The 22,618-nt window shown below is 42.2% G+C and overlaps 1 protein-coding gene across 2 annotated transcripts in view; it reads left to right on the forward strand.

Moving 5' to 3' along the window:
* Window positions 1-22,618, forward strand: part of LOC149310608 (N-lysine methyltransferase SMYD2) — a 65,662-nt gene that overhangs the window by 2,691 nt on the left and 40,353 nt on the right. For both annotated transcript variants that reach the window (XR_016281689.1, XM_089529296.1), the window contains exon 2: window positions 11,038-11,101. Coding sequence is in view for 1 of the 2 variants with exons in the window: in XM_089529296.1 (XP_089385422.1) it covers window positions 11,038-11,101 (64 nt within the window). In the remaining variant the exon portion in view is untranslated. The remainder of the gene's footprint in view (window positions 1-11,037; window positions 11,102-22,618) is intronic.

Genomic DNA, 22,618 nt, shown 5'->3' on the forward strand with positions numbered 1-22,618 from the left:
TTGTTGTGTGCCTTCAACCCGTTTCTGAGTTATGGGGACCCTAAGGTGAACCTGTGAGGTGATATGATAGCCCTGTTTAAATACTTGAAGGGATGTCCTATTGAAGAGGGAACAAGCTTGTTTTCTGCTGCTTCAGAGACTAGGACCCGGAAAAATGGATGCAAGCTCCAGGAAAAGAGATTCCACCTCAACATTAGGACATCTTCCTTGCTTACACTACTGGTGCCATCAGGGCAGGATTTTGGGATAGTGTTCACATATGAACAGGGGGACAGAAGGAGTCTACCACAGTCTGAAGTGTGTGGACATTGACATATGCCATTATCATCTAAATATGGTCCCCCTTTCTGCAAATCAGTTACTTATACAGTTACTTATACAGTCTTTAATTTGCTTGGGTCCATCACTGCATGTGAGCATTAAAATGAAGGAGCCTTTGCATGCTAAATGTGTGTGCATAGGTCCAGGCTGCTAGCTGCCCTTTAAAACACCATTGCTTCCATTTGTTTACACCATGGCAACATGATGGAGGAAAATGTGCATTCCAGAAATTACAATTTATATCCTGTTGTCTCTCCTGCAATAAGCTTTCTAACTAGTGTAAGAAACTTACACACATTTTCTGTTTTCTGCTAGTAAGGATAAAATAAAATGAGGCTGGGGTCAGTCATTACATGAAACCAATAATTGTTTAGCCAAGCTTTGGTTTTGCCTTATGTCTGAACTTGAGATTCCCACAGACAGTTCTCTGAAGACAACATATACAGTGGGCTGTTGGTATACGCTGTGGTTTGGTTCCAGGACTACCCAGTGGATGCGCAAATACCATTAAATAAATGGTGTCCCTTATATAAAATAGTAAATTAAAGGTTTGCTTTTTTGGAATTTATATCTTCTTGTTATATTTTCAAGGCATGGATGGTTGAATCCATGGATAAAAATTCTGTGGATATGGAGGACCGACTCTCTCTCTCTCTCTCTCTGCCTTCACGTCACCTGTGGACTTATGGCAGCCACATTAATTTTATAAAATTTTATCAGGCAAGAAATAACCAGGTGATTTTTCCAGTTCCTTCTTCTGAAATATATCCTGCAGAACCAGTATTTGTTGGCAGTCTCTCATCATAAGTACTAACCAGTACTGACCTTGGCTAGCTTCCAAGATCAGATGGGGTCTAGTGTCTTTCATAACCACAATTTGAAGTTTGTCTCTACAAACCACCATTTGTGATCTTAAGGCTACAGTTAAGGCTATTGGCTTGCTTCCAGAGTCTGTTGCACCATGAAGATGGGAGTCAAGATAAGAGTCTGGGGCTGAGCAGTGGTAATATACAGGCAAACAAGAACATCTAAACTGTTATTTGTCTGTAATTGATCTGGAAGATCAAGCCATAGTTTGGGTTCTGTAGTTTACCATAATCATAGTATAGTACTGCTTGACATCTGAACTTAACCTGAGCTTGAAAAACTAAACACTATAAAATAGATGGTCTATAGAATAAAGCAGGGTAGGGAGTAATTTTAACAAGCAAAAACACTATTACTAGTGGCAGCAGGAACAGGAGAACAGCAGCATTTATTTATTCATTCATTTAGCACCATCAGTATGCATGTGTGTATGTGCCTTTATGTTGCCAAGGATTTTCTTAGGCAAGGAATACTAAGAGGTGGTTTTGCCAGTTTCTTTCTCAGAAGCATAGCCTCCAGTACTTAGTATTCATTGGCAGTCTCCCATTCAAGTACTAACCAAAGCTGACCCTGCTCTGGGATCTGGTGACTTTAGGGTGTTAATGGTTTTGTACAAATTCAATGCTGTGCTAGCGTAATAAATGCTACAGTGATGGAACTTCAGTTTGCTTCTTTCTATTGCCTATCAATCCACCTAAAAACCAAGAAGGTTTCCCAATCTCTGAAATAGGTTTTCAGGGTGCATGGGTGTTTTTACCCAATTCCAATGGATTCTTCTGCTCTGTCTAGACCAGGGGTAGGCAGCCTGCGGCCCGCAGGCCACATCCGGCCCGGCAAGGGGACAGGACCGGCCCCCACCCTGTCCTGCCGCCACCGCCGCCGCCGCGGCCTTTGGGCCATCCTGCAGCCTCCTCCTCCTCTTCCTGCGCCTCTGTGTGCTTTTTCTCCGGGGCCGGAGTCAGCTTGCAAAGAGCAGCTCCTTCTCTTGAGGGAGCCTGGCAGTGGCTGGCCAACAGCAAAATGGCGGGGGCAGGGCTGTTTCCAGCCCCACTCTGCCATTGGCCAGCCTCAATGAGGAAGAGAAACTTGGGAAGAGCAGGAGGATGCGGAGGAGGAGGAGGAGGACCTCTGGCCCAGAGGGAAGGGAAAGAAAGGGCCGTTTTCCAAACCCCTTTGGCTCTGAAAATGAGCAACAAGAGGAGGAGGAGGAGGAGAAGAAAGGAGGAAGGTGCCATTTCCAATATGCATTCCCCCCTGGGTCAATTTTCCCATGCTCCTTTCCCCCTGGATTAATTTTCCCATGCTCCTTTTCCCCCTGGATTAATTTTCCCATGTACATTTCCCTCTGGATTAATTTTCCCATGTACATTTCCCTCTGGATTAATTTTCCCATGTACATTTCCCTCTGCATTAATTTTCCCATGTACATTTCCCTCTGGATTAATTTTACCATGTACATTTCCCTCTGGATTAATTTTACCATGTACATTTCCCTCTGGATTAATTTCCCCATGGTCCTTTCCCCCTGAATTAATTTTCCCATGTACATTTACTCTGAATTAATTTTCCCATGCTCCTTTCCCCCTGGCTTTAATTTTCCCATGTACATTTCCCCCTTATTTATATATTTCCCCCTTATTTATTGATATCAGTCAGCTTTTGAGATATGGGCCCACTCTTTCTGAAGCCGAGAGAGTGTGACTTTCCAAAGTGTCTTTCTGTGCGTTTTTTGTCCTTTTAATGCTGCCTTGTTGTGACAATGATGGTGGTGGTGATGATGGTGATATTGATATGAGCCAGCTTCTGAGGCACGGCCAATGCAAGTTGCTCTGATTTTTACAAACTCGTGCCCAGTGAAGAAAAACCAAAGTCCCTTGACCAAGTACACACTTCTGAGAAGTACAGTTGAACCCAAGAGCAAATCACTTCTTGTTAAACCAGCTTGACATGTTAAATATGCATAGCCATGTGGACCCATGTTCAGTGTGAAACCCAAAGAGTTTGGTTATGCAGTAAGCCTCTGAAATATGCAAGAGCCCATCTTAAGTAGAGCCATGTTCAATGCCCAAATATGCTGTTTGGAATATTCCATCTAAACATTAGGAAGAACTTCCTGTGGGTAAGAACTGTTCGAAAGTGAAATACGCTCCCTTGGGGAGTGGTGGCATCTCCATCTTTGGAGCTTGATGGCCATCTGTCAAGGGTGCTTTCATTGTGTCTTCCTGTGTAGCAGGAGGTTGGACTGGGTGGCCTTGGTGGTATCTTCCAACTGTATAATTCTGTGATTCTATGAATACAGCGTTATGATCATGCTTTCCAGTTCATTTACTCCTTATTTTTAAGTTTAGCTTAGTGCTAGGTCCCAATTACAGCAGAAAATAATGGCCGCCAGTACATTTCTTATAGACAATAAGTAATATAATAATAGATCAAATACAGAACTGGGTGAAAAGTGATTGGATGCCTAAGTTGATGGCCTGACCTAGTTTTCCAATATTTAGGTTTAATTCTGAAACCATACTGAAGCATGATTTATGCCAGGGACAGCTGGTTTGTCCCTTATATGCTCAGGATCTTAGTCTGAAATTTAAAGGAGGTATCCAAGATGCTGAGCCTATTTGGGGGATGGAGTTCAGCACTTTGAATAGATCTCTTAAAGTATGAACTGAAACCCAAAGCAGATTCACTGCGTCATAAAGACAGAAGCTATTAGCCACCAGATCGCACCATGGTTTCAACTTCTAGGCAAATCTTACCTTGGATCTGCTTGTCTCCATCCATTTTCTACCTCTTAGAGCATTTAGTGCCAGTATGGCATAGAGGGTTGAGTGTTGAACTATGACTCTGGAGACTAGGATTCAATTCCTGCTTGGCTATGAAACCCAGTGAGTGACTTTGAGCAAGTCACATGCTCTCAGCCTCAAGGAAAGGCAATGACAAATGTCATCTGAACAAATCTTGCCAATAAAACCCCACGATAGGCCTTAGGGTCATCATGAGTCAGAAACAACTTGAAGGCACATAACACACACATTAACATAATATCCCACACTTTTTTTTAAGGTAAACTCATCATGTTAGTCCTACTGGCAGAAGTCACACAGTGGTCTCACAACAATATCTTAACATTTAGCACTGAGTTTTGGAGAGAAGAGAGACTGTTTTCTAAATGTTTCCTAGAGCAAATATTTGCTAAACTGTTGGGAATTCCTGTACTTGCTTACAGGTGTAATGTGTTGCATTGCAGATGTTCTGTACAGCACAGTAGCTTTGCTGCAATGCAGCTTGCTTTGCAACTGAGACTGAGAACTTCCTTCTAGTAGCCACTCTGTAGAAATATCCCAAAGGGATATGGTGTGTATCAAGACAATTTCAGGATTTCTCTGTTTGTAGAAAACTCTGCTTAGAAAAGGGGTTGCAAATTAAGTCCTCTGGTTGCAAGCATGTTAAATGACTTTTTCTAGCATTTAGTCTTGGAAGAACTAACAGACGGGCCCTTTAGCACATCCTGGTGACGTGCTAGGGTTGCCTCGGGGTGCCGTTTCCAGACGCCTCACAACCCTAGGACGTCACCAGGATGTCATTGCTGCGCGGTGCTGTATACATGGCGCGTGTAGCGATGATGTCACTGCTGCACGCCGTCCAGATGGGCGCACACAGGAGTGATGTGCTCGCGCTGCCGCAGGCAGTTTGCGGTGGCACTAAAAGGAGCTCCTTTGCTTTCTGCGTAGCCGCGCCGCGCAATTTGGTTGCTGCGGTGTGGCTACACGGAAAAGAAAGGCGACTCCCGGATGCCTCTTTCTGGTGGTCTGTACCCTGCCTAAGATTGCTTTAAAGAAGTATTTTAAATGGGTTTGTTCCCATATTAAAAAGAAGTATAAAAAGGAAGCATTTGAACTTCTTCTCAGATGAAAGTAACGTACCTGAGGTAATCTGTCTGACAAGTTATATTGTAACAGAAATTTCAGGAAATTTAAAAATCTAGGATTGGCAGAGCAAGGAATTCACAAGAGGACCTAGTAACTGAAAATCCATAAGTTTATTTCCAATTGTCGACAAAGGAAAACAATGAACTCAGTGGAATTCAAGTTCCAAAAAACAGACCCCGAACAAGACAAAATGGCTCCTTTTATATTATTCAAGACAAAGAAGCTTCTTCAATACACCTGATTGGCTAATTACAATTTAAACATACAGAATTCTTACAATCAGAACAGAAATACATGCATACATTAAAACTGCATCATCACTCCTTACCCCCTCCTGTAGGAATTTAGTAGCTTTCCTCCTAACCTTGCTTCTGAATGTCAACTATGTGTCCTTATCTCAGTAGTTTATGTTATGTCTTTTTACTGGTGCCAGCTTCCATCCAGGTCAAGATGCACTCATTATTCCTTTGCTCTAGTTTTTCTAAACTCCAAGCCTTTATTTCAAAAACCATCTCTCTGGCTGACAAAGGTGACTCCATCTTTCTATAGCTTTTTTATTTCAACAAGGAATTTCCACCACATTATCATTATGTTTATTAGTTTCAGGCACAGAATACAACCAAAATGATACTACGAACACAATGAATAACCATGATTATTTAAGCGTGCAAAGGGGACTTGTAGCACCTTTGAGACAGAGCAAAAGAACTATGCTATTATCTGGTGCCATGAAGGACCTTTATAATCAGACCAGGGACGTAGCTAGGATTTTAGGAAGGGGGGGTCCAGACCAAGTGCCACCATTATAATGGGGCTTGAGTGCGGCGGCGCAGCAGCACACACCATTCATTTTTCTAATGGAAGGGGAGGTCCGGACCCCAAGAACCCCCCCCCCCCCCCCGGCTACGTCCCTGATCAGACTGTATGAATATTCACAGAAATGCAAAACTTGTGGGTATGATAATGAGATGAAAAGTTCTGGTTCAACTATGGCTGTTGAGGGACAAAGGCAGGAGAAAATACAGTGGGCCCTTCCCTTAAATGAGGATCCATTCCGGATCCCCCCGCGTAAACGGAATTCCGCGTATGCTCATGCCCCAGTGGAAACAATGGGGTGTGTGCTTCCAGTGCAGTGCAGTGCAGAGCACGCACCATTTCCCCAATTGCCATATGGCTTCAGTGTAAGCTTGAAGCTGCATATGGCACGGGTGCACTGTATGTTGCCTGAGGCCAGGGTAGATGGGTGATTATATGAATTGTGGAGGGAGATTTGGAATGTGGCACATACTAGCTGGTAACCAGAAAGGAGATATGATAAATTGGTCAAGAGTAGAGTTGGCATCTGGGTTTGTGGCAAGATTTTGTACCTGTCTGCTTGCAAATAAATGCCTGCTACCAAGAGCCCTTGAGAGGGCAGTGTTATTGTCCAAAATAGGTTGTAGCTTGTGGATGATATATCTGAGTGGTCTTAGTTGGGAGCTGTACGTGACCACTAGTAGGGTTCTCTAATTTCCTCTCTTCACTCTTCTGTTTTGAACACCATGCATCTAAGGAAGTACATCAAGTCTATGAAATCTTCTGCTACAACTACTTTTGCTCAGTTATTCTTCATACTGATATTCCCGGCTAACATGGCTATGCCTCCAAATTCTGCCCCATGATAATTTGACAAATTACATCTCTCCATCATTTCTTGTCTAATTATACGTGTTGATGTGCATTTTTAAAACAGATTTTGTAATATTGAATGACATTCAATAGCTTTTGGCACATTTTTTATAAATTTATATTGGTTTAGCTACTTGTTATGGACCCAACCTCACATGACCATCCTGAGAACATTTCTGCCTCCCTTCTCACACAATGGGAGGAGAGCTAAGTGCCCATTTTTGGTGTATTCTAAATTACAGGTTTCTAATTTTGTCTAGGCACCTCATAAATCAATAAACCAGCATACCAAACCAGGATTAGTTGAATCCATGGCTTATTGTTTCCTCTGAACTGGGCTTTTGTTAGTTTTCTGTTTGGGAGTTTCTTATTTTTATTTTTATTTATTGTGAAGTGGATTCAGGGTATGATAATTTTTTAAGGTAATTTAAGTTTCCTAAGGCTTCAGCCTTTGTGAGGAAACAAAAATATTGAAATATCAAAAATGTCAAAGCCAGGTCTGTTAGGGTCTAGCTTTAAATCAGCAGAGTAGCAGAAATGTGCTTTTCTCTAACTATGGGTCGAAACAAGCAGCCTCGTAAAGCCAGCTTCTAGCCAGCTTGGGGATGTGACATTTAGACATAACATGACTCCGAGTTGTCTGGAAGCTATGTCAGCAATTACACACCAGCCGGCTTACGAGCAACTTGGGGGCATGTCATTTAGATGCCACTTGCCCTGGAGCCGGTGAAAAGCTGGCTCTAGAGACAAAGAGGTGGCTTTTTCCCACCCCAATTAGGAGCTGATTTTTCCCCACTCCTATTGGGGCAGAAGCTGACTGGATTGGGGCTGCGTGTCTGTTTGCTGCGGCTCTGATTCAGCTTAAATGGGGCGGCTTCAAGCCGCCTTGATTAGGGCCATCTGTTTCAGCCCTATGTTTCCCTAAGAACTGACTCAAAAACAACAAACATGTAGCTTGTAGTTTAAAACAAAAGTTTACTAATGGCTTTAATCTATAAACTATATCCTAATCTAGTTAGTGAATAGTTCAGGTAAAAAGCGCTTTCCAAAGAAAGTTGAGAGAGGAGAAAGTTGGAAAACATGCAGTTCAAGAGATGATACTGGAGAGAGAATCTGTTAGTCCCAAAGGAGGAGTGGCCTAAGTCACATGGTTAGTTTGAATGAGATTGAGAGAGAGAGAGAGAGGCGTTTACCTGCAGGAAATCCCTATCTATCTAAGGACAAGGAAAGAATGCAAAAATCCTCCATCAAATTTGGTATCTGAAAAGTCCTAGCATTCAGAAGATGAGCTGGATTTCCATGGATGTGCCACTTGAGATATCATTGGATGTCTCGACCTTCTTTAAAAATATGCCAGTATGTGTATAATGTAGTGCTACAGAAAAGAGATCATGAGACGAAGGGGAATTCCAAGACATTTTGATACAACTTGGTCATGATTGATATAGACTGTTAATAAAGATATATCATTATAATGCTTATTTGAATGTATATCCAAATAATATTTTGAGCAGTTGGTAAATGAACTTTATTACATAAAATAACACAAACACATCTATCACTATTGCTATCAAATGTCACATATGTTTCCATTGCAGACAAAAGGACAACACTAGAGCCACCAAATGTCCTAGAGCTGCTACCATGCTCTCAAGCGGCCGAACATCTTTGGAAAAAGTCCCAGGAGTGGGCAGATTTTATTGATTATAAATTTGTCCTTTTATCCTTCTCATGCACCCTGCCTATGGCAAAACAGAATTACTATAAATCATTGATATGTGCCAGTGAGAGGCATCCGCAGCTTTTGTTCTCCTGCTTTACTCCTTGCTAAAACCTTCCTCTCCCCTCGTCTCTTCATGATCTTCCCCTACTGACTTCGCCAACTATTTCATTACTGAGGCCCGTTCCAGATGGGCGGTATGAGGCGCCATCATGACGTGCGAGGGGCGGCGCTTTCAGACGCCCCTTACACGTGATGAGGGTGTCAAAATGGCAGTGCCCTGTACACTTGGGCGCCGCCATTTTGGCATGACGGCTGGGAGACCACCCTTTTTGGGCGGTCTGTATCCCACCTAAGATCACTACTATCCGATCTGAAATAGTTCTTCCTGACTTGTCTTCTGTCACTAATCTTCTGGTACCTTCAACTAAAAAATTCTCTGTGTTTCCTCCTTTTTCTTTGGAAGAACTCTATGCTGCTGAACTCTTCCAAACCTGCAACCTGTTCTCTTGATCCAATTCCTTCTCACTTTCTGATCTCTATAGCCCCTTCTTTTCTGCTCACGCTTCTCTTTATCTTTAATCTCTCCCTTTCTAAGGGCTCCTTTCCTTCGGACATTAAACATGCTCTCATTTCCCCAATTCTGAAAAAAATCTTCTCTTGACCCTTCTTTGTCCAGCTATCATCCAATTTCTCTTATTCCTTTTCTTTCTAAGGTTTTTGAATGGGTTGTTTATTCTTGAGTATCTCGAAGCCAACTCCATTCTAGATCCCTTTCAGTCCAGTTTCCGCCCGCAGCATTCTACACTCTAACGATCTTTTACGGGCCAAGGCAAATGGCCTTTACTCTTCGACACCGTGGATCGCTGTCTTTTAGTTGATATACTTTCTGACCTTGGGTTCTCGAACTCTGTTCTTGATTGGTTTAAATCTTATTTGTCAGATAGATCTTTTGCAGTAGTCACGGGTGGTCAGACTTCATCCTCTGTTCCCCTATATGTTGGAGTTCCTCAAAGCTCTGTTTTGGGTCCCCTACTGTTCTCTTTTTACACATTGTCCCTAGGAAAACTTATCAGCTCTTTTGGTTTTTCCTATCATTTGTATGCCAATGACACTCCGCTGTATCTTTCCACCCTGACCTTTCTCCGGGGCTTGAACAGCAAGTTTCATCTTGTCTCTCAGCGGATGCATCATCAGCGTTTGAAGCTCAACATGTCCAAGACGGAGCTTCTTGTCTTTCCATCTAAGTCCTCTCTTCAATACTCCTTTTCTTTTTCTGTTGACAGCACCTCTATTCGACCGGTCTAGGAAGCCCACAGTCTTGGTTTCACTTTTGATTGCTCTCTGTCTTTTATCCCCCACATCCATGCCACAGCCAAAGCCTGTAGATTCTTTCTTTACAACATTGCCAAAATCTGTCCATTTATCTCGACCTCCACTGCCAACACTCTGGTCCATGCTCTGGTGGTCTCCCAACTAGATTACTGCAACCTCCTTCTGGCAGGGCTTCCTCTCTCTCATCTTCATCCTTTAATTTCCATTCAGCATTCAGTGGCAGACATCATTACATCTGCTCGCTGCTTTGACCACGTTTCTCCTTTATTATCATCCCTTCACTGGCTCCCCTTTCCCCTCCATATTCAGTATAAGCTTCTGTTGTTGACCTTTAAAGCCCTGCATGGGCTGCCCCCCCCCCCCCATTTATCTGAACTTCTTTCTCCATACATTCCCACTTGTACCCTCCGTTCTAGTAGTCAAGGTCTGCTGTCCCAGCCTAGAATTTCCACTGCCCCATCCAGGATTCGTCCCTTCTCACTTGCTGCCCCTCACCTTCTTCCCTCACGAACCTGGGTCATCACTTCTTTAAATCTGAGTTGAAGACCACCCTGTTCAGGGAAGCGTTCCCAGGTGCTGTGTAATTATCTATCTAATTTTTGATTGAATAGCTGATGTTGATGTTTTTAATTGTTGCCTGCTTATTTTAACCAGTTCTATTTTATATTATTACCTATTGTTTTATACATATTTTGTAAATTGTACGCTATTGGCAGGTTTCATTTTTATTGATTTGATCATTTGTATGTACAGCGCTGTGTACATTTACAGCACTATAAAAATAAACTATAATAATAATAATAATAATAATAATAATGTTGTGTCTAATCTTTCTGAGCAAGCACTATATCAGACCTGTGGTAGCAGATCTAGAACTTGTGAAAAACCTTATTTTGTGGTTTGTCAATAAAATCTTTATATGTTCATCCTCTCAGTGTGCTTATTCCCTCTGAATTCTCATTAGAACCACTGCCTGTTGATGATGCAGACTGCAGCTCCCATTAGTCCTTGCCAGCATAGCTAATGGAGAGAGATTATTGGAATTGCAATCCATTTACATCTACTGTGCCATAGTTAGCCTACCCCTATTTTATATGCTGAAGTGCCAAAGTGTATGATTTTTCTTTTCTTTCTTTTAAAAAAAAAATCACATTTATTATTACTGACAATTGTATTTTATCTCTCTCTTTTTTAAAGGCGAGAAGGCTTATCCAAGTGTGGAAGATGTAAGCAGGCTTTTTACTGCAATGTGGAATGCCAGGTGAGTATTGAACCCAGTATGAAGGTAAAAGAGAATTTCACAACTTTTATAGATTTATTTACATGGGCTGAGTTCCTATATTATGTTTGTAGCTATATAAATGTAGCTATGAATGACCTATGAATAAGGAATCAGCCCCTGAAACCCACCTTAGACTCCAGGGAGCCATGGGAGGGTTGGCCATCTCATCCTAAAATGACCCCACTTGACCACACCACATATCTATCTTTCTCAAAGTGGCTTCTGGGGTTTCAGGTGGGTTTGGGGTGGCATTTATGATTGTGGAAACAGTGCCATGGTTGTGAATATGGAACAGTTACATATATGTAACGCTAAGTTACAAATCGGTAACTACAATGCAGAATATCAGTCATCATTTTTATACCATCTTTCAATGAAAAATTGTCAGGGTAGTTTTAATACAGGGCTTTGAAAAATTACCTTTTGGGACTGAAACTCCCCAAATCTTGCAGCCAGCTTAGGCACCAAAAGCATGGATTTGTAGTGCATAACTGAGAGAAGCTGCAGGGATAGCAGTAGGGGAAGGCGGGTGGGGTCCAGTGTGACTGTGGAAATCTGAGTCAGTGGCCTGGACTATTCTAGGAATTTGGAAATTACCATCATGAATGCTTGTGGATCATCTGTGCTGGGTCATGGTACCGCTGAGCCATTAGATTAGTAGACTGCTACATGGCCCTAATTGCTTCAGAAGCTTCTGCCTCCTTTTAAGAATACCAGATGGTTAAACATTATTTCTCTAAGCTGGTGAAGAAGCCTGTGCCTAGCTGAGCAATCAGAAAGAAAGGCTGGATTTAGCTTTGGGGGTTGGGAAGAGAATCTGTTTGCAAATGTACTATCGCTGCTGCTAATAATAATAGTGTGTGTATAGAAACCAACTGTGCTTGTACTAGGGTAGCCATATACTTTCATTACTGTGGCAAAGGAAGCAGCAAGCAGGCTGATTCAAATAATTGATAGTTCCGAAGAAGGCTTTAATGCACAGAACAAAACCTTTTAACTGTATTTCGTAAGTGTGTATATATTTTGCTAAATGGCATTCTTCTAGTTACTGTTGTTAGTAAAGCCTAAAGATTTTCTCTGCCATAATGACAGTATGCGCCTGTGTTTGCGTTTTTCTTCCCACTCCCTTTTCAAGTTTATTCATCAAGCCATGCTTGAGGTTAGCAAGATCCCCATGGGGTAAAATGTTCTTAGGAAAGTGAGAAGATGGCATTTCTTGAGAAGAGATCACATGTTACCAGCAGGTGAAAACTGAGCAGGGCAAAGTTATTTGATTGTAACTTGTGTAAAACAAAGATTGTTTATGTGAACAGCCGACTATGTTGACTTTATTTTTATTTTAAGCAACATGTTTTTATTAAAGTGTGAAAACTAGATGCTTGCAACTAAAGCAGAACACACAGAAAGTATCTGAGGAAAAGCCTAGATTATAACTGACACAGTTAAATCTGCCGTGGGCCACATTCTGCCAAGCCTCATCTGTTGGGAACTCTATGGAGTATATCACACAGAGCTTTTGGGTGGTTTTGTAGCTCAGTTCCAGCTCACTTCTGAAGTGATTGCACTTCCAACGATGCAGTTTCACCTCATAAAGGGAATGTTTTATCAGACACCATTGATTTCTATGGGAGCCCCTTGCGAATTGCTTCAGCAGCGTTTCTGAAGTCACCCCTCATTTTGGTAAACACGGGGGAAAAGTGACTCCAGAGAATTCGCTTCCAGGCTCCCTTCGATTGCACTGCGATTTGGTCTGGTGTGGAAAAGCACTCTGATGCCACCCCCCTTGGCCCCTGCATCCTGCTCCGGCATTCCCCTCCTCCTCCTTCATGCCATCTCCTCCTCTCTGCCAACCAGCCGATCCCATCATCCCCAGCATTCTCCTAGAACCCGATCTGCTCCACTCCTTCAGCCTCCCACCAATCCCATCATCCCTGCCTTCTCCTAGACCCCCATCTGCTCCTCTCCTTCACCCTGACACCTAACCCATCATCCCCTGACTGCTCCTGCATCCCCATCTTGCCCCCTCTCCACCTAACCCATCCCCTGACTGCTCCTGCATCCACATCTCGCCCCCTCTGCCACCTAACCCATCATCCCCTGACTGCTCCTGCATCCTGATCCTGGCCCCAGCGACCCCCAGCCACCTATCCCTTCATCCCCTGACTGCTCCTGCATCCTGATCCTGGCCCCAGCGACCCCCAGCCACCTATCCCATCATCCCCTGACTGCTCCTGCATCCTGATCCGGGCCCCAGCAACCCCCAGCCACCTATCCCATCATCCCCTGACTGCTCCTGCATCCTGATCCTGGCCCCAGCAACCCCCAGCCACCTATCCCATCATCCCCTGACTGCTCCTGCATCCTGATCCTGGCCCCAGCAACCCCCAGCAAGCTATCCAATCATCCCCTGCCTTCTCCTAGCCCCCCTTGAAGGATGACAGCTAAGGAGGGGGCAGGGAAGGAGGGCAGCATCCAGAGCCCCACTGAGCATGTGCAAGGAGGCCGATTCGAATCATTGACCCCTCACAGTATGCTCTGGTGTGGTAATACAATGTGCACTCACTCCCCTTTTCTTGAGTCTGCATCACGTGACTTGATTGGAATCTAACTGACTTCTCTTCTCCCTCACTTCGGAAGGACAACAGAAAGGCAACCAGGTGTGGAAAAACATGATGTTTTAACCTCAATCCGAATTGCTAGAGAGGAGTGACTCTGGATCTGGTGTGAAAAAACATCACGCTTTGCATTGCTAGAACAGGAGTGGCTGCGAATCTGAGCTGCAACCCCCTCATGTGTGATAAGGTCCTATGTCTTTGGTGGCAGGGACAGAGCCAAAGGAGGGGGACACCCCTTCTTTCACTCTCTTTCTGCAACCCCTTTCCCTATCCCTCTCTCCCATACCAGCCAACATTTCACAGATGAAAAATGGAACATGTGAGACCAAACAATATTAGAGTGTAGTCAAGATGGAACAAATTATTAAAGAAGAACACACAAGCTGAGAGAAGCTACAGCAGTTTGCTTTTGCTTTATCCTGCAGGGAAAGGCAAGATTCTGCCCCCCGCCTCTGTCCTCACTGCTGAGTTAGGAGTAAAAATTAATTTTGAACTTTGAAATCAGTTTGCTGCAGTTTGATGTAAGCTGAACCCAAAGAGGGAAAGTGGGAGGATGAGAGAGAAACTGGGACATTTTCAAAGTTGCTGAAAAAGTGGGACAAAGGATTAATCAGGACTATTCATGCCAAATTGGCACAATTGGAGGGTATGCTGCTTACTTCTCTTTTCCTTCACTGCCTCCCTGGCAAGCTGCTGGGGAAAGGATGGATTTCTGTTTCCTTAAGTCTGAACTAATCAGTTGTAGAAGGCATTTGCAGTTAGGCTGTATGGCATTAGTCTGAGGGGCATAGGTTGCCTGCTGCATCTTTATATGAAATGTAACATATTTATCCTGCCCTTTGACCACAAAAACAGAGGTTAACCGAAGCATTAAAATCATGTGTTGATTTTACAGTAGTAGTATTCTGTGCTTATACTTTCTCCACTTCATTGCTGCCCTAACATTGGTTGAACTTACCATTCATATTTGTGCCTGCCAATTTTGTTGAACTTACCATTCATATTTGTACCTGCCAATTTATTGGGCACTTCCATTGGGGCGGGGCTGTATTGTGCTTGATTTCACCAGCCTTATGTGCAAGCTCAGGTGATGTCTGAACCAATATTGTCAGATCTGGCCGTTATGATCTGAATCCGTCAACCTAAACTATATACAATAATGAGGTTGTAATGTGTGAACACCATGGACCAGGCACATATTGAGAAGTGCTCATTTTCATTTCCAGGTGTACCAGTCCGATAGTTTGATTTTGTGAACTCAGCATAGAGTTATGGCTAAAGGTGATACTTTTATCAGCATATGAACTTGTGTTGAGAATCTGTGGCAAAAGTTTGTACACTTTGCAATCAATTCCTCTGGTACGAAAAAAAACCCAAAAACTAAACAACAACAAAAACACTTGTGTGTGAAAGTGGTGCATAGGCAGTGATATTGCATCACATCTTTTACTGCATTAGAACTGTATTTTTATTTTGGTGGGAGAAGGATGCTTAACTTACAAATTTCCAAAGGGGATGCTTCATTAGTCTTTCGTAGCAAAAATAAAATGAAAGGTCTTGTGGCATTTTAAAGACCAAGGCTTAAATACTGTTGTTAATTTCAGCTAGAGTAAGATCTCAAAGTGAGTTTGAGAAAGAAGACTCTGGTCCATGAAAGCTTATGCCACAATAAATTTGCTAATATTTAAGGTAACATGACTCTTTGAGCTAAATGAATTGTTCACATTATTTTTTGTTGGACACATTCTGCTTCACTCCATATCCCATCAGTCTGTGAGCTAAAAATTCTGAACTAAGTGAAAACAGAATTCATGAAGTCTCTAAAATATCTGTGGTTGCCTCCAAATCCTGACACAGAAATCCTTATTTCTATTATATATTTTAGGTACCTGGATCCAAAGTCCTTTGCAACTTGTTCCTCATGCAGAGGATGGGCTTTGTGCTTGTAGTTTCTCCCTAAATAGTAGCCACTTCCCCAAACCAAGGACAAACTTACTGTTAAATAAAAATTAGTTTGAGACACAGCTTTTAACATCTCTTGATCAAAGGGATGCTTAACGGCATAGTTGCTTGATGCTGTCATTACTGCTTTTAGTTAGCACATGAAATCTTCCATGTTCACCTGTGCTTTTAACTTTCCACATGTAATGTTGAGGTTAGGTGTTAAGTATTTGAATAGAAAGATGCTCAAGAAAAGCCTCAGAAGAAGAAATAAACCAGCATTCAGCTGCACTTTACCCAGTTCCTGGCTTACTATTATATGTGAATCAGCCACTTGAGAAACAGGCCAACTAGTAACTCAGGCTTGTTTAATGGACTTGTTTAACTAACTGGAGTTTATTTAAAAAAAAACAAACATAATTCCTGATGTTCATATAATTGGCCAAGGCAAAACAATCCTGGTTTATTTTTCCTTCTTGGCCTCAGGAGAGAAGCATAAAGGATGGAAGAGTTTTATGTGAGCTTCCTGTTTGTGCATGTTGTATTAAACTATGGTTTAACATTATGTGCAAATACACCATGTGAGTTTTGCTCCTGTTGCAATCTGTATGGATTCCTGGCAACTCTTTTATGTATGTTTTTAGATGGTTTGGACATTGGATTTGTATTATTGTTTTGAATTTTTACATTTTTCCATAGACACTATTTTGGGGGAGAAGTGGGTTATAAATTTCTTAAATAAAGTAGTTCTTTGGATCCTTGTGTAATCTTCACTAATAGTAACAACAGTAAGGGTGATTTAGCGAAATACGTCTGCCATTTGTATTCCCACAACCTGTTTTAGAGTTGCTCTAGGTAATTCCTTTCAAGAGTGCATCATCATCATCATCATCATCATCATCATCATCATCATCATCATCATGTTTATTTATAAACCACCATAAATTTACACAGCTCTGTGCATAGTAAGTAGTAAAATACAAATAAAAGCCTGCCTGTGGTGTAGAGTCTAAAAACAAAAGGAATAATTTATAGAATAAACAACATATCATTAAAATAACTGTTAAAAAATCCATACAAATTGTAGACATCCATACAAATTGTCAGCAATCAAAGATCAGATTGTAAATTGGAAAGCTTTCCTAAACAAAACTGTCTTTATTCTGGGTTTAAAAGTTGCTAATGAGGTAGTAGTCTGTAGGTGTGTGGGGAGGAGCATGGGAAAAGGAGTGGATCCGAGCAGAGGAAGATGAAACCCATGGTTGAGTTAACAGCTCTGAGTCCCTGGAACGTAAAGCACAAACGGGATAGTAAGGGAAAACAAGTGATGAAAGATAAGGAGTAGCCAAACCATGTAAAGCTTTAAAAGTTAACAAAAGGAGCTTATAGCAGACTTTGAAAAGGACTGGGTGCCAATGAAGGAATGACAACAGAAAGGTAATGTAATCATAGTGGTGGGCTGAAAGGATGATGCTCGCAGCAGAATGTTACACCGAGGTCAAAGGGCCAAGGTGGGAAAGAGGAAGCCCCATCAGCAGAAGGTTACAATAGTCCATACAACAAATGACCAATGTATGAACCAATGTCTTGGCAGTAGAAACTAAAAGAAAAGGTTTAATTCTAACTAAATTATATAAAAAAAGTCAACAAGATTTGGACTGGATCTGAGGAATGAAGAAGAATCAAAAAATGAAACCGAGACTATGCGCTCCATTCACAGTTTGGATCCGAATGTCATTGACTGAGATTGAAATAGAACATTGCAGTGTTGGCCTAGGTGGAAAAACAAGTAACTCAGTTTTATCCATGCTGAGTTTCAAACGGTGATGAAGCATCCAATCAGAAACAGCCGAAAGACATGATGAGAGATGCTGTTCAATGTCCGAGGAAAGTTCCAGAGTTGAGAAATATATTTGGGTGTCATCAGTGTACTGGATACTGGAAACCATAAGAGCCAATATGATTGGGACATAGTGTAAAGAGAAAATAACAATGGACCCAGGATGAAACTCTGAGGAACTGTGGCATAAAAGTCTTCTAAGAAGTAAGACTCTTCTGCAAGGTTCTCTGGCCATTTAAAAATTACAAGGAAATTAAGATTTATATTTAGTTTTAAAATGACCACCTACCTAATGATTTCACAAAGGCTTGCCTTCAGGGCATCATGAACAACTAAAATGATTTATTTGAGAGTCTTGATCTTTATATTTTGAATGCCCTGTCATTGAACTTCCTCTTTTCATCATGCTTGGGGTTTTTTTGCTCCTCACTTAGCAAAATACTTCTCTTTGCATATAGGGGAATCTTCCAAAGCTGTTGCATGGAATATAAGTACTTTGCATGGGGCCAAATTCTCTTTCAAAGTTACCTTCAAGCATGATGTTCTTTAGAATCTGGTCTCTGCTGACTTTACATGCTGCATAGACAATCTGTGTTTGCATCTTCACCTTTGTCTTCTTCAAAGACAGTTTTTTAAAGTGGCTCAGCAATTCTGTCTTGAAGCTGAAAAGGACATTTGTACCTTGATATTGAACTTGTAGGACTGCAATATAGGGCAAATATTTCTTTGTTAGATCTTTTTGCAGGGGAACACTTCTTGCTTTGTTTTTTTTTCAAACCAAAAAGAGGATAAAAATTAGACCCCAGTTTAGAGATTTCTCAGGCATCTTTCTCAGTTCTGGTTACATAGACGAATCCATATTTATTAGCCCTAGTCCAATGAAAAGCCCAAGATACGTTTTAAAATATCCTATGTTAGAGCTGTGGGTACAGTTCTGCCTGGTGTCATGTTAGTACATAACATACACATGTGTAACTGAAAGTTATCCATCATGTCAAACTTTGCTAGTTGTTTTACAGGAAAGACAAACTTATTACATTGGGGCCATTCAGACTACCTTTTACCCCAGATCAGGAACCGAATTATGCACATGAAGCTCATATTCGCCTTGAATCTCCCACAAGTGAATCTGAGGCTTCCACAACCGTTTCGGGGCAAATGCCCCTTAGTGTGGGTCATTTGGAAGCAGGGTAAAAGCTGTATCTTTGGGGGGGGGGGGAACGGATTCGGCAAATATGAACTTGCCCCCGATCATGATCGGGTCAAGTACAGAGGAGGGGTTTAGGTCAGAGGGAGGGCAGAGGGCAGAACTGGAGAAAGGGTGGCAAGAGTGACGGAGGAGGAGGAGGAGGATGAAGGAGCCAGGGGGGAAAGAAGGGGGCCATGGAGGGCAATCTGGTTAACAGAGCAGGAGGAGACGAAAGGAGCCAAAGAGTGCCAAGAGAATCGGTGACGGAGGAGGAGCAGGAGGAGGATGAGGATGAAGGAGCTGGGGGGAAGAAGGGGGCCATGGAGGGCAATCTGGAGAAGGAAAGAGCAGGACGAAGGGTCAAGTTCAGGGTAGGTCAGAGGGAGGGCACAGGATGGAGCAAGTCTCCGCTCTCGCACCAGGCAGCTTTCTCTCTCTTTTTTATTTTTTTAATTATTTTTGACAGACTATGTGCATGTTTTTTGCTACAGGTAGATAGATATATAGATAGAATGTGCCTGCCTGTCTGTTCACTTTCCCTTTCATTTCCTTACTTCCAGCAACAAGGCACTTTGAAGGAGGCTTTTTTTCTTTGCGAATGCTACAATGCGAATGTTACAAATGTTTCTCTTTCCAATTTGGCAAATTGATACAGAATGCTTTTGCTACTGTCTGTAAGGAATTCAGGGGTAGCTGAGGATGTATGGCATCCTTTTCTGGCATTCTGAAGTGAGGAATTTATTACGCTGATGACACCCAGATGTATCTCTCCATGTCTCCGACTGATACAGTGACTAAGGAAGGCATCTCTCCTCTGGATGCCTGCCTAGAGTCAGTAAATAATAATAATAATAATAATAATAATAATAATAATAATTTTATTTCTATACCACCCTTCTAATAACCAGGGCAGTGTACAACATTATAAAACATCTATTACAATCAACAATTACAATTCCAAATTACATTAAAATTACAATTACATTAAAAACATTCTAGCCAGCTTGCCACTACTGACATAGAGAGGGGGGGAAGAACTAATTGGGGCCTGTATCAGGGAATGCTGATTTGAACAAGAAAGTCTTAAGACCCTTTTTAAACTGGGCCAGGGAGGTGGCCGAGCGGAGCTCAATGGGCAGGGAGTTCCAGAGGGTCGGGGCCAAGATGGTGAAAGCTCTCCTAGACGTGGAGGCTAGTCTGGCCCCTGGAACCCTCAATAGCTGCTGCCCAGATGTTCTGAGAGTGCAGGGCAGATTGTATGGGGAGAGGTGGTCCTCAAGGTATCCTGGGCCCAAGCCATTTAGGGCTTTATAGGTGATAACCAGCACCTTGTATTGCGCCCGGAAGCGAATAGGCAGCCAGTGCAGATCTTTAAGCACTGGTGTTATGTGTCTGGCTCTGGATATGCCAGTAACCAGCCTGGCTGCCATATTCTGCACTAGTTGTAGCTTCCGGGTATGGTATAAGGGCTGCCCCATGTAGAACGCATTGCAGAAGTCCAAATGAGAGGTTACCAGAGCATGTACTACTGTTTCAAGGTGCCCCCGGTCCAGGAAGGGACGCAGCTGGCGAATCAAAAAGCAACAGAGACCACTTGAAAGCTTTTTCCAAAAAGAATCCAGGGATTATTATTATTTTTCTTTCACTAGCCTCCAGTTTTTGTATCCACTCCATTTTGGTTGCCAAAGTTATAGATGTACGTCTCTTTAACATGCTGGGAATAGCTCATGAAGCAGGATTATTTGCTTTTCTTCCAGTTCCGCTACACACATGCTAAGAAAACAATTCTGGGGGCTGCTGCTGTTTGTCTTCCTTGTTATAGGCAGATGCACACAGCTACAGTAGGATGGATTAAAGTAGAATCACACTTTTTCTCTCAGGCATTGTTTACTGCAGGCACTCTGTTGTAACCTTACACTGGAAGTCTTGTATTCCTCCAACCTTCTTTCTTCATCCTATTGCTGATGCTGCTAACAAGCTTTGGGCTAGACAGAGGATGAGGAAGAAAAGGGGGGTGGCAAATAAAAAGGAGTTTCATTCTTACAAGCTCTGTTAACTGAGGAATGCCTACTCAGTTCTTAATAAGATAATGCCAGATACATATGGCACTACAGGGATGCAGTGGCTCATGTGGTTAAGACACTGACTCTGTTGATTGCAAGATCGGCAGGTTGGCAGTTCAAGGCCCAGGTGTTGCATGATGGGGTGAGTTCCTGTCACTAGTCGCAGCTTCTGCCAACCTAGCAGTTCGAAAGCATGCAAATGCAAATAGATAAATAGGTGCCACTCTGGTGGGAAGGCCACATGATCACAGAGTAGTCTGTGACAACGCTGGCTCTTTGGCTTAGTAATGGAGATGAGCACCATCCCCTGTGGTTGGACACAACTTGACTATCTTATCAACAGGGAATACCTTTACCTTTACCCTTACAGATACATATAGTGGGTGTATCTCTTCATTGATCTCCCCACCTAACATTTGAAAATAGTGTGGGGTAAAATAGTAAAAGAAGGGTTTCCTTCCCAATATTTCCCAGCTGTTTTGTATGAGTAGTGGTATTATTTGTTTCTCAAATGGCCATTTTGACACACAGTGTGGGTAGTTTTTACTTTACAAACAGAATAGAAATATGCAGAAGAGATCATGAAAACACCCATTGAATTTAATTCCTGCCATGGCCATTCAATAAAATTTCTGTCTCTTCTTGGAGCAAAAGCAGGGGAAGGGGGAATGCCAGAATATCACTTGCCTCTGATAAAAAGCATAAGTAAACACTTACATTTTGAATCTAGTAATCTAGAAAAGTGTTATTTAAACAACAAAAACAGGCCTATTATCTTAGGGTGAAATGTGAAGAACAATCAAATGTGAACTGACCTTGACAAAGGTAAGAGTTTTACATTTCATATTCCAAAGTGCGCTGCTGGTCTTCATGCCTACACAAATATGTTGTCAACACAATTTGGAAACACTAAACTGGGGGAATCAGGAAGAAGTTCATTGTAAAAGCGAATTGATCGCTTCCATTCACTTTCTTGGTTTGATAGCATCTGTCCCATTTGAACATCACTTTATGAACAGTGCTCATGTTGAACCAAGGACATCATGTTCCCCAACCATAGCTTCGGCATGTCATCAACCAGATTTGTTTTTAAAAAAATATATGAAAGGATGTGTGTTCCTTTTGCCCTTGACTTGCTCACTCTGTGTAGATCTGCCCAGTATGGCTGATGTGACTTTGAGGCCTTTCCATGGGAGATTTTGTTCCCCAGTCTCTTTCAAAGTAATCAGCTATTGAGGACTTTGCTTTTTTCTTTGCTTTTTTTTTTTTAAAAAAGAATCCCATAGGCTTCCTTACATCATATCCATAGCTGATGGGATCCATCCTGAAGAGCTTATTGGAGGTAGTTTACTTCAATGTTTTGACTTCATTTTTTTAAAAGCAGGTGTCCTCGCAAACTTCCTTTCTAGAAGTTTTCAGCTGCTGTCTTTAAATCAGAGAGAAATATAGCTGGTGTAGTGCCCCCCCTTCCCTTGAATCTACACTGTTATCATTAATACAGCACTAGGGAGTTGGCTAGAACAATGCTGCCAGTTACCAATCAAACAGCTTAGAGAAATTGTGGAAAAGAATGTTAAATGCGATCCTGCTGTGATCACTAAAAAGACCTCTGTCAGAGTGTTTCCATGCCAGGTAGTACTCAGACGTGGCTCCCCCATTCCTGCAATGTTCCTGGCTTTCATCTTGTTTTGCACAATTCAGCCATATCTTGTCCCTTTAACCACCTTACTAGTTCACATAACTCAGTCGGATTCTGCCTGAGGAAAAATTTTAATTAACTATGCTTGAAGAATAAAAGGGTCAGGACAGAATGTTGGAAGGACATATTGGCATTGTCACTTTTGCATC

The sequence above is a fragment of the Sceloporus occidentalis genome, unplaced genomic scaffold (assembly GCF_023333645.1).
Source record: "Sceloporus occidentalis isolate IW3139 unplaced genomic scaffold, rSceOcc1.0.p SCAF_6, whole genome shotgun sequence".
Taxonomy (NCBI): Eukaryota; Metazoa; Chordata; class Lepidosauria; order Squamata; family Phrynosomatidae; genus Sceloporus; species Sceloporus occidentalis.